Below are 12,878 nucleotides of genomic sequence, written 5' to 3' on the forward strand. Positions count from 1 at the left end.
TCAAATAAAAATTCAGAAATTCGTTGGGAAATTTTTCTGATCTCCCAGGCAAAACAGGCAGAAAAGTATTGCCTTTTCCCAGGAAAATGCTTCCGAATTTCCACAGGAAATGTTTCGAAGTTTCTCCATAATACACTCGTGAAATTCATTGAGGTTTTTTTCGAAATTTATTTGGAAAATTGTTCCAAATTTCATCGGAAAGTTGTTCGACATTTCCTCGAAAAAGTCGATAAATTTATTAAATTTTTCTGCAGTTCCTTCGGTTGTACCTCATGGAATTCCGTCGGTTCTGGTCACTCGGTTCTATTCCAACGCCTATGACCAACACTAAACAAACTAAATCCAATAATCAATACCAATTCAACATCGACAGATATCCTTGCACGTACTGATACAATCGTGTGCCGTTTCACTTTCAATTTTTAATAAATCACAGAAAGTTCGTTCGCAAGAAACGGCGACGGCGCCCCATTCAATTGAAATCGGTTCTACCACACTAAGTAAGTACCTCCGGTCACCTTTCCATATTTCGCGAGGGGGTCCACTCGCGTAGAATGAAATCTCCTCCGATGCGATAAATTGAGCAATTTTGCGCCACTTTTCGCGGGGTGTTTTTTACTGCAAACTCAAGCACCCACCCGCCCGCGTTTGTTCGAATTTCCATATGCGCTTCGGCTGTGGTCGGTTGCAACAATCGATAACATGTGTTAACAAGCAATGAAATTGGTTGATGTTGAGGGAGCGACAGAGAGTGAGGAAAAAATAAATGCAGCAGCAGTATTGGACGGCAAGACATGCGGCCGCGCCGGTCGCCGTTCGATCGATTGCTCTAATAAGCGATGGAATTTCGCACGTTCCATCAACATAAAATGCTTTGTTTGCTTAGGATAGGAGGTAGCGCGAGAAATTATCATAATTTGCGTTGTCTCACTGCAAATGGGTGTTATTTTTTTTCTATCATCGCTTACATTGTATTGATCTTTTTTTTTGCAGTAGCAAGTTAAATATTTGCAGTGAAACGCTATCTCCGTATTTAAATTTTAATTTTTCAATCTGTGGCTGAAACCAAGACATTTCTGAAGTAGTGACTTAACCAAGTATGGATGGTAGGGTGATATGGGAATGAAACAACTTCAAAACCCGTATCCACAGTAGGAAACCTAACTACATCATGGATGTGGTAGCCTCACTGTTTCGACCAGTTCAATTGGTCGAAAGACGGCATTTTCGGAATTCATCCCCGATATCGTTTCACGCTCGATGCACTTTATAATTATCTGATAATCGTCATCAGTTTGATCTGCGGCATGGTGGTGATGTTCACAGTAGTTCCATTGCCATTGGCGGTGTGAATGTGGATGTAAATCGAAAACATAAATAAATATATACCTATTCACTAGCAAAACAAGTTTTTTGCCAGCTTTTTAAAGTTAAAAGAAGGTTGTATTTTTACGTGTTATATTATTTGGAATTTTGACCTCTTTGAGCAACAGTGTGTAATGACACCACAATAGTAGCTCACACCCACTATGATTGCCACTATCATTTACAGGTGTAAAATTGTTCGGAGAATATTTTCAACATGTTCTGTGCAACAGCTATGAAACTCCTAGTCCATACATCATTTCGAAATTGACAGATTACGGCAAAACTTTTAGCTAAATAACAATCTGCGCATCCCTTGCCTGAGCAATTGGCAATGCAATGCGAACCATACCCAGACATGGAAACCATCGCATCGCAATGCTCGTGAACCTCATTAAAAATTAATAAACTATTTCAAAGTTTCGGCGGAACCGCCACCCTCAATAATGCTCTATGTGTCGGTTACGTGCATCAAAAGTGCATAACTTAGATGCAAATAACGGGCTTTTATTTCCGCCTCCCCTGGAGCTGGGCAAATGGGCCGGGCCATCGGGGAGGGCTGCCACCGATACTGTCATTAGCGTTCGGTCAAAACGGGCGACGGCAGCCGACATAAATAAAAGATTGCGGCTTGCGATAAAAATTATGTTAATTATTGGTTAATTATTATCAAAGGGACCATTTTTTTGTAACATGATGAATAGGCGACGAGTTGTTGGGTTTATTTATTGGAACCGTGTGCGAACTGCGTGGGAATTGCATTGTACCCTTTCGGATGGCATCGGTGGCCGAGGAATGAACTCATTTACTGGAATTTTATGGACTTTTTTTAATCGGATTGCAACACTTTATCAACAGTATTGCAATCACAAACAAAAAAATGCGCGTGATTTGATGAGATTGTGTTACAACAAATGAACAAGTTTCGATATAATGTTTCATGCAATTAAAGATGTTTTTTCAATCATTTAATCACGTGAATGGAACTTTAACTATTTAATTTGTCCAACGCTACATGTTTGGAACAATCACACGTAGGATGTGATTTGAAACGGTGTATAAGCCAAATAATGCGTTTCATAAAAATTTTACACTGACTAATCTCTTCGTAACGCTGACTGAATTAAAATTTAAAAAAATGGAGTAACTTACTTTTTTTTTCGGAGTAGTTTAAGCCTATGAGGGAATCACCGACCAAATTTGCGAACAAATGGTTGCTCTGAGGCGGTCACAGTGGTCAACATCTTAAGCGTAATCCCATGCGGATGTTACTTACCACAATTGCGGACAAATGATTGCTCGTAGGTGTTTATAGCTGTCAGAGTGTTCAGCTTAGTCCCAAACTCATCAGTAAGTTTTTATCAATTGATAATTGAGATATTTGAAAATTATTTTTCCAGCTCCAAAGTACAAGAATGAAATCTTCTGAATTTTTCATTTATTATAAAAATCAGCTCAGATTTTCGAAAGAATTTTCATGTTCTGACATTTAATTAAACCCTTGATTCAATATTATTGTTTTCTTTTTCCAATATCTTTAATTTGTTTGAAACGAGCTGATTTTGTTTCCACAAATTAAAACCATGTCCGTAGGCGTACATAAATAGTGTACCTAATGGCACTTCTTGTTTTTTTTTTTGTCACGGTTAGATTTAAAACAGGAGTTCTGATATATGGCGTTATATTGCTGCGGAGAGCAGCATCTCTAAATTGGCTTTTAAATTTCGAAACACCTTGCAACAAACCAAGCTTCGCGAGAACGCTCCCACGCTGCTGTTTACGACAGCGCTAAATTCTTATCATCGAACATCAAGTCAGATCATACGCCATTTCCACGCCACTATTAGTTGCAGATCGGATCGGAATGTTCGCAATCGTAAAATGACGCCATTTACCTGCATGCTCTCGTAAGCTTTCTACGGGGATCTCCAGTGCTTACATTGGATCCCACACTTGGGGTGCGCAAGCAAGAACGCCACGGCGAGCCGAGTGGTGCGAACTCGATACACCTTGCCGAATGGTAGCTCCATTCACTACATCGTCGTCACTACTACGATCGCCATAGGGCTGCAGCAGCTCGCGCGCGCCAATTAGGGCCCCAGCAGATTGGCTTTCGTGTTTATGGCTTTAAACAAGATTGTTCTTGTTATACAAACACAGAAACCTGCATTCTACAGTGTGCAGCCGGTATTCCACCCCATTTCCCCTACTCGCGTCCCGAAATAGAATGTTTATAAGCCTTTACTGGGGGCTGCTGTGGTGCAGTGGTTCCCGAATTGGTGTACCAGCTGCAAACACCCACGACATGACCGTCAAGCGGCATCTATGAAATAGAGATGAGTTCAAGGTTTGGTGGAATTCCGAATCTTGTTCGATGCGAATGAGAAATCATCCTATGAATGATTTATACGATTGCCATAAACGGAGCACCGATGGTGTGCTACGAACCGCTGCCCTCAATTGGCGACAGGAAGGGGTTCGTGTTTCTCCAGCATCTTACCACCATGCGTCCGCGTCAATGTAGTTTTGGGACAGCAGGCCACCGTCATCACCCTTTCGCACCAACTCGTCTAGAGCTGTTCAGCTCAGTTCAAGTGGTCGTTGTCGTACCAGTACTTCCCGGACAACGACAGCTACAACTACGAGGGCAAATATATGCGCCCCATTATGAAGCTTCGGCTGCCATTGCTGTGCTGCTGCTACTATATTTACTACCTCCTACACCCCATATTCTCGAGAGGAAAACGAATCTTGCTCTCTATATGTATGACCTGTTCTTTGGCCCTTCACTCCTGGTTGCTTCGCGTGCCCCCACCTCCTTCGATTCATTGTTGCCGAAAGGATTGCATTTGACGCCCAACACACTCACTCGCTCTCTCTCCCCCGCCCGGTGTCTCTCTGTGCAAGCCGGGCTCGCTTGCATGCCGTGTTTTGTGTGTCATGGCACTCTGACGATGATGAGATCGTCGCAACAAGAACACATTCCTTTCACGCTGTTATTACATGCTTCAACGCTTTTATTGTTTGAGGTTCACTGAAGTGTTTGTGCATGTGTGTGGATGTGTTTATGTTGAAGCTTGGCGCACTCTTCCGAATATTGTAACGATGGTGGGTGAATTTCGACCGGTTGAATGATGGGGAGCAGTTCTCATTTTTTACATTCGCAGTCGGACAGCTTATTCTCTGGAATTTTGCGGAATGTATTCCGCTGAAGGATGATTTGCTGGATTTCCAAGAGCTGTGGGTTTCATTAAACTTATGAATGCTTATGAATAACAACAATACATAAATGTAATTCGGATTAATTCACTTACTGCTGAGGATGTTTTGTGGGATTCAAAAGCATTTTAGTTATCGTAGAAAAACAGGTGCGTAAAGCTCATACATCATTTTACTCTAAGAAGCTTCTTGTGACAAAATCAAGGGGCCTCTCTGAGTCTGCTGTAAAACTGTTTCCATATATTTCGCTAAATAACAAAACTGATACACATTTAAAAAAATTAAATTGCGAAATACTTCATAGAACTTCAATCTATTTTCATTCTTCAAATATATAATTGAATCCATCTCTACCATCAATGCTCTATCCTTCCACCCAATGCAACGGCATCGAAAATTCATGCCGTGCTTTCCTAGAACACCGTTCATATACCCCTACATACGTAAGTGGCTCTGCTTGTTCCATCCGAGTGGGAACGTTCTTCGAAGGAAGTTAGTGATGGCAACAACTATATATGGACCCGACACACACAATCCACACACCGACTGGCTGTTGTGCTACGAGCGCAAAGTGAAAGGAAGCTAAATCTGACTGGCTGAAGGTTGCCGCTTACAATAAACAGCAATCACCTTTCGATAATGCTTTATGCCATTTGTTATAAGCGCGTGTTTGAAGTGAGCAAAAGCATGTTGGATGTTCTGCAAACGGATTTTTTTTTGGGAGGATACCAAGCTAACGTCGTTACGGGGGTGGAAAACGGTAGACGAATGGAGGCTAGTGAGAAAATTGAATCACTATCCATTGAAATAAAGACAATGCATGATATTAGCAAACCACAAGCAGAATAGTTGATAAAGGGATTGGAACTTCAAGGACACTTTAAATTTATATCCATGTCATTGCACCAGTTGTTTAAAATGTAGCACAACACTATACCTACTCTATTACTGTCAATAACAAATTACGACACTCAATCCAATTTGTAAAGTTTCTGATTGTTCCTTAATCTAGGGTTCGCCCTACATATCTGCAAGGGATGTTGGGCTCAATCAATTTAATTTGATTACATATTAGTTTCCCTTCACCTTTTGGAAACAACTTCGAGGCAACGGCTGAATCATTGAGTACCGTCGTGCTGTGGCGCCATTCAATTCGCTCCATTTTGTCCTTAGTTACTTTTTTTCGGTACCAAGCTACAGGCTGGAGCTGCAAATTGCAGCTGCGAAACTAGAGTGGTTCAGCTTTTTTTATGTTCGTGTTGACTTTGACGACGATCGTTCTAGATGTCCCGCATCGAAAAGTCATGAGTCACTGCATATCTATCTACTGGGACTCGAAGTGAGTAACTTGCGGATACCAAACGATTAACTCACTTCGATTCGATGTGAATCGATTGGAAATAAAACGAAAGGCACCCATGACTGGCCTTGCCCCAGTGACATATACAGCAGCACGGCGCAAATTCGCTGAGCTGCACTTTCACATCATCATTCCCGATAGTGAAGATGTCTTGAGTTAACTGGGTTAATTGAATCCAAACAGACAGCAATTGCATTGTTCAAAACCGATGCGCATTGAAGGTCAGCAGTTTGGTTTGAGAATGTTTGTATTTTGAGCATAGATTCTTCTGTTTTTCAGAGATTATGTCCTAAGTTTGTTTAACAACGATAGGTAGATTTTAGTTACCGAATGCGTGTTAATGTTTTCACCTGTGCTACAATGATTTGATTTTATTTGCATGCACGCAAACTATACTTCATATCATAGTAGGCTGCGAATAAAAGAAGCCGTATTTGTTTGTTTGACATTTGCACCATGTCAAAGTGACAGCGTATTCGTGATTTGTCCCACGCCCACGCGCAAATGTCGCAGAAAGAATTTTCAATCGCCAGCAAACCGGTAAAAAGGTATAGTGGGGCATCGAAATCTATATACTTAAGCACCTCAGTATGTGAAAAAGGCTCTAGAAAATAGCCAACGAATGCAAATGAAACGTTTATCATTGATACAGGAGCACGAAGGTCTCTACTTTTGAAGCGTTGCGCATTTACACATTAGGAACTACTAAAAATATGATAAAATAATGAATTAACCTGAACCGAAATCCGTCCACCGGATTTCAAATCAAAGGATCAAAATCCGTACAGCTAATTTTTAACTAGAAATTTAAATTGAAACAGACTGATTGACTAAACTACCATTGTAAATAGTTAAATGTGTACCTTGAGAAGCGATGCCTTCGATTTGTATTCCGCTTAGCTTACTTTATTAATCACAATTTGCAATTAAAACACACTTACTTTTGATGCAATCATGTTCTACACGCTTAAATATGGCGTCAGAAACTCCGCGTTTGGTGGGTGGCGATTTGTTTTTAATTTTTGTTGTTTTAATTTCAAAGCCTACTTTCCGTCTCCATCGTATATGAACAGGATAAGATAAATTATTTGTAAATAATTACTTTCAATCCCCTTTAAATCATTGATATCTCTTAGGGTGGACGGAATTTGATGCTATACAGATTTCGGTCCCCACGGTATGATATCAAGAAATGAAAAAAAAACTAACCGCCAAGATGGCCACAGGTCGTCTGGTTCGGGAGAATCCAGTGGGTTCAGTGAGAAAAATGGCGCCAGGAAACGGAATCAGTTACTTTACGACTCGAAATATCGTAGGGAAAAATGTGGGGTAAAGTCGAGGACACAGGAAAAAGCTTACATGGTTACCCGCCACATCCGGAAGCTACGAGTCGACCGACATAAGCAGACTTTCTCAATAGTGAGAGCATGTTTATCGTCGATCCCGTGTCAAATTCCAGAACCCATCGCTATATTTCTCCTCTCCCGGTTAAAGACGAGCATAGAAACGTGTATCTGATCAAGCACCCTGCTATTGTTATGATATTTCGATTTGTGGCTGATGGCAAAAAATATTCGGTTTTCATTCAAGAAATCAACAATGTGAACATGGAAGTCTATATCAGGGTTTTAAGTTTGTTCTTTAGTTGTTCAAAAGCAGTGCAATTCGAAGCCAAATACTGTCCAACGTCAACTCGAACTGCACTCAGAAGTGGTTGCAAGAACATCTGACGTTCTGGGCGAAGGATATGCGACGGCCATCCAGCCCCGATCTTAACCCGTTGAATTAATCAATCTGGCTCGTCATGAAGGTCTGTTCTAAACAATGTACGACTGACAAACATTTACTCGTACCTGGAGAAAAAACACTTTTAAATCTTAAAACCCAGATTAATCCACCTAGCGGTGATGGTGCCTTTCTCGACCTTCGTAAAATGTGTTTGCTTGAAAGTAGATGAGCTAGTAGCTAAGAGTAAAAAAGAAAAACTTCTAGGCCGGAAAAACTTGAAAATCGGCCAATTTTCAATAGAAAATAATAGAATAGGATTCCGCGTCCAATGCAATTTGTTGTGAGTAAATCGATTGAGGGTAAGTGCATTAAAAATGAGCTTTTAACGCGCTTTTTTATAACATAAAGCATTTTGGCCATAATTTTTGTGCCCATAGTCCGATCTTCCAAATTTTCAATAGAAAACAAAACGACAGGATCCCGCGTCGAATGGAATTTGTTGCAAGTGGATTATTACCAAAAAAGTGAGCTAAACTTTTCGCACTTTTGGTGCGGGCACACACATACATACACACACAGAGACATCATCTCAGTTCATCGAGCTGAGTCGATTGGTATATAACACTATGGGTCTCCAGGTCTTCTGTAAAAGTTTGGTTTTGGAGCGAACATTTAGCCTTTTTGTATACTTTGTAAACAAAAGGCAAAAATGGTGTTTCGTCCGACCTGGTCAATTTTCAATAGGAAACAATGGGAAAGGATTTTGCGTCGAATGCAATTTGTTGCGAGCAAATCGGTTGAAGATAAGTGCCCGAAAAATGAGTGACATTTTTTACGCGATTTTTTCGTATGAATTTGTATTTTGGCCATAACTTTCGATCCCATTGTTCAATTTGGCCAATTTCAAATAGGAAACAATGGGACAGGATTCTGCGTCGAATGCAACTTGTTGCGAGCAAATCGGTTGAGGATAAGTGCCCGATAAATGAGTGACATTTTTTACGCGATTTTTTCGTATGGATTTGTATATTGGCCATAACTTTCGATCCCATAGTTCGATCTTGCCAATTTCAAATAGGAAACAATGGGACAGGATTCTGCGTCGAATGCAATTTGTTGCGAGCAAATTGGTTGAGGATAAGTGCCCGAAAAATGAGTGACATTTTTTGAGTAGTTTTGCGCACACACACACACACACACACACACACACACACACACACACACACACACACACACACACACACACACACACACACACACACACACACACACACACACACACACACACACACACACACACACACACACACACACACACACACACACACACACACACACACACACACACACACACACACACACACACACACAGACATCACCTCGATTCGTCGAACTGAGTCGATTGGTATATAACACTATGAGTCTCCGGGCCTTCTATAAAAAGTTTGTTTTTGGAGCGATCATATAGCCTTTACCGTATACTTAGTATACGAGAAAGGCAAAAATGGATCCAGGCTACAAAGCATGTGGAAGCCGCAATTTGCTTTAATAGAAACTCAGTTGATGAGTAACATAGTTTAAGATTCTCAGAAACATTTTCCATCTGAATAAACAAAAAAAATCGGATCTAATTTTTTTTAGAATTATTCTAATTTTAACATTTATTGCTACATTGTAGGAGATAACATTTTTCGAAACATATACGCGACATCCGTTTGTATACGATCACTTAAATGCTCAACTACAAACTGACGTGTTTGAGTCTTTCTATAGAGAAATGCTTTAATCATCAAGCTTCAGTCCCGTTTGCCAAACTTCAGCTGAAATCGAAAATTTGAAAAGAAGAATCGATTGTGCCAACTGTGCCAACATAGTAAAGTGAAAACATCTTCGCACCACTTTTTTTTTATCAGGAACTAAACGCTTAAACGCTACCGCTCCACAGGGCCAGGAAATTATTAGATGTCATAAGCCATCTATCTCCGCGGGAGGAAGCGGCTCCGGTCGGTGATGCGGCGCCGCCAGGAAACAATAAAGATTAATTTCAGATTGACACAAATTACACTGAGCAGCGGCTGAGGTTCGACTTTCTTTGTCCGCGCCATTCGGTTCTGCTTTGCCGCTTGATGGGATAACAAGAGTTCACCAAATAACCCAGACAGAAATCAATCATTTCTACCATCATCATCTATGTTCCAGTCAGTCGCCCATCCATTCCGCCCGCACCCGTTCCGGCGGTACCGCAACGTGTTCTCTCGGTTCGCTTTTCCCCGGCTTCTGTTCCCTTCATTGCTGGCAAGTTTAATTTTCCGCGAGTTTATCAGACACGGCGGCGACCATGGTGAGACAAAGGCGCAGGGCAGATGAAGTTTTCCGCCACTTGGCAGTCGATGTCCCTGCTGCCGTGAAGTGACGGCCCTGCCAGGATGAAAGATGTAGGGAAATGTGGGAAGCAATGACGTTCCGGGTGTTCGGCTCAAGGGTTCATGCGTTGATATTTATATTTTATATGAAAATACTTCCAAAGCACAATCCAAAACAACAATTAATCAAGTTATCAACGAAGATTTCGAAAATTTTAAGTCTTCCGAATTTGATCTTGTGTGCATCATGATCATGAGCAGAATTTCTGGACATTGATTTCCTACGTGACTAAACCTTTAAACCTCTAAACCTTTCGAATGTTGGCGGCTATGCACTGAAAAGCCATTGGATCTGAATTTGTTTATTTTTGTAAATTTTGATACAAAGAGGTTGTAATTAAATAGATCAGTTGCTGTCAATTAGTTCCCGAATCTCTAATTCCAATACAACACGAGAACCATGTTTAAAGGTATCTACAATATGCTCGATATCGAAAATCCGCATTGAACAGGGCAAAATTCCATTTTTGATTAACGATAGCCCCTTACCGACTCACGCCTATGCCGAGGCTCGGCTAGCCCCCGCTCAAGCCGAGAGTGAGAGTGAGCCGCAATACCACGCTTCGCCTAACATTTCTTCGCTATCTGCCATCAACAGCTTCATCAGCAAAGTGCGGGATGTTCCGCTCCGTTGTCGTCGCCCGCGCGACGGTGACGAAATGGAGGTTTCCACTGTAAACGTAAATCAAGCGTGTACTCGAAAGGGGCCGAATGCTCCGTGATGCATACATATTTGACGCTATTTCCTTTGTTGTATAAATGAGGATAAAATTACACGTTTGAATTGGATTTTGGTTTGAATAGAAATATGAGAAAATCAAAATATAAAATGGCAATATTCGGTTCATTTTCTGATATGGGTGTTGAATGTTCAGTTAGTGATTTTTGCATTTTAACGGCATAAAATTGGCCCTCACCTCGGAAGATGCCAAAAATGATTTCGGTGCGATGGAAATTACTAACGTTTCTCTATCAAAAGGATGTTAGAGTGTGGAAGTTTGTTTCTACATAAAAAGCAACGCATGCCATTATCCAAATTAAAATAACTTCTTAGGTTTATTAAACAACAAATTTTAAAAAAAAGAGTGTTTGAACAGACTTATTATTTGGCAAAACAGACGTATTTCTATATAATTGTACATAATGGAACTGTGGAGAGTTCATCATGCGTTATTCGACCTAGTGAAGCTGGAAATTATTCAGTGGAAAGGCGTAGGATTGGCAATCCGGAGATGGCGAGTTCGATTCTTGGTCCGGTTCAGGATGTTTTCGGGTGGGAAAATTTGTTGACACCCTGGGCATAGTATATCTATTGTACTTGCCATGCGATATACATAATCTTGCATTGACGGGCATAAAAAGGTTTCAATCAATTACTGTGAAAATACTAATAGAACACTAAGTAGAAAAACAGGCCAAGTTCCAGTTGAAATGTAGAGGAAAAATAAAAGGAAGAAGAAGATACCAAAAATGTCAAAAAATCTTTATCGTGAATTGGTCAAACCAAATACAGAATATTTGTTGGGATTTGCTAATAAGCTAATTGGCACAAGTAATAAATTTCAAATACCTAAAATAATTATAAGTTCGATTGAAGTCATTTCCAAAGCGAATCAAAAGTTAGCCATTTCTCCTTCCATCTCATGAAATTAAACAAATAACACGACTGTTTTGCCATTCACGGCAAAATAACAAAACCACACTTTTCGTTCGCGCCGGGTCATCCATTTCCACTCGTCCATCCACTCTTCGTAATACGAGCGAGCATCGTATTCTCGTAACTAGGGTGCACTCATGAGATAAAAAATTGAGCTTAATCAAAAGTTTTGCACTTCCCGAACACCAAGTTGGCGAGTTAAATTTTACGACAGGGACCGCGCACCGGCAAGCAATTACGCTTCCCTTCACCCGTCGCCGCTTGTAGACCCATTCTCTTCAGCACAATTTTACACCGAATTATAATTCGCCACGCCACCGAACGTGGTTTTACGGTTTTGTCATTTTAATAATCTCCGTTTTCTCCCCCCTCTTCCCTTCAACAGCAATGGCCCAGGAAAGCTTCAAATGTCCAGACGACTTCGGTTTCTATCCACATCACACATCCTGCGACAAATACTGGAAGTGCGACAACAACGTGGCGGAGCTGAAAACTTGCGGAAACGGTCTGGCCTTCGACGCGACGGATTCCAAATATCTGACAGAGAACTGCGATTACCTGCACAACGTGGACTGCGGTGACCGCACGCAGCTTGGTAAGCTTTTTCTTTCCCCCCACAACGGAACACAATCAATGGCGTTCGCGCGGCTATCAGATTTCCGAAAATAAATAAGTATCTTCGGTTTGAGCTTTTCCCTCGGCTCACCAATGAATGTCAACCCTCCCACCCGCAGCAGCAGCCGTGAATACAAAACCCCTTTTCGTCCGTGACCCGTACTGCTGGCCAATATTAAGGGTGACTGTCTTTCGGAAAGCAAGTGAATAGTTGGTTCGCATCCGGTGACAGTATTTCTTCCAACAACCCGAATTCGGGAAACTTCATAATTTTTCCAGTGAAAAACTTAAAAATTATCATAGATTTCAATCCACCAACTTATTTTAAAAGTTGTACTACGAAAATGAAAAAAAAAATGGAACGAACTGTTTGTATTTAATGCAATATGAAGCACTAGGCATCAGGGTTTGAAAAATCCATCTATAAAACACGATTAGTCATGTTCTGTCCCACAAATGTTATCACTTCCGTTTCCCAAATGAAATCCGACCATCATGAAACCGTACATTG

The 12,878-nt window shown here is 40.9% G+C and overlaps 1 protein-coding gene across 2 annotated transcripts in view; it reads left to right on the forward strand.

Moving 5' to 3' along the window:
- The window catches only part of LOC134205212 (protein obstructor-E), a 60,073-nt gene that overhangs the window by 23,429 nt on the left and 23,766 nt on the right, over positions 1–12,878 (forward strand). For both annotated transcript variants that reach the window (XM_062680259.1, XM_062680258.1), the window contains exon 2: positions 12,138–12,347. In XM_062680259.1, the coding sequence (XP_062536243.1) occupies positions 12,138–12,347 (210 nt within the window). The remainder of the gene's footprint in view (positions 1–12,137; positions 12,348–12,878) is intronic.

Source organism: Armigeres subalbatus, chromosome 1, assembly GCF_024139115.2.
Source record: "Armigeres subalbatus isolate Guangzhou_Male chromosome 1, GZ_Asu_2, whole genome shotgun sequence".
In the NCBI taxonomy this organism is placed as follows: Eukaryota; Metazoa; Arthropoda; class Insecta; order Diptera; family Culicidae; genus Armigeres; species Armigeres subalbatus.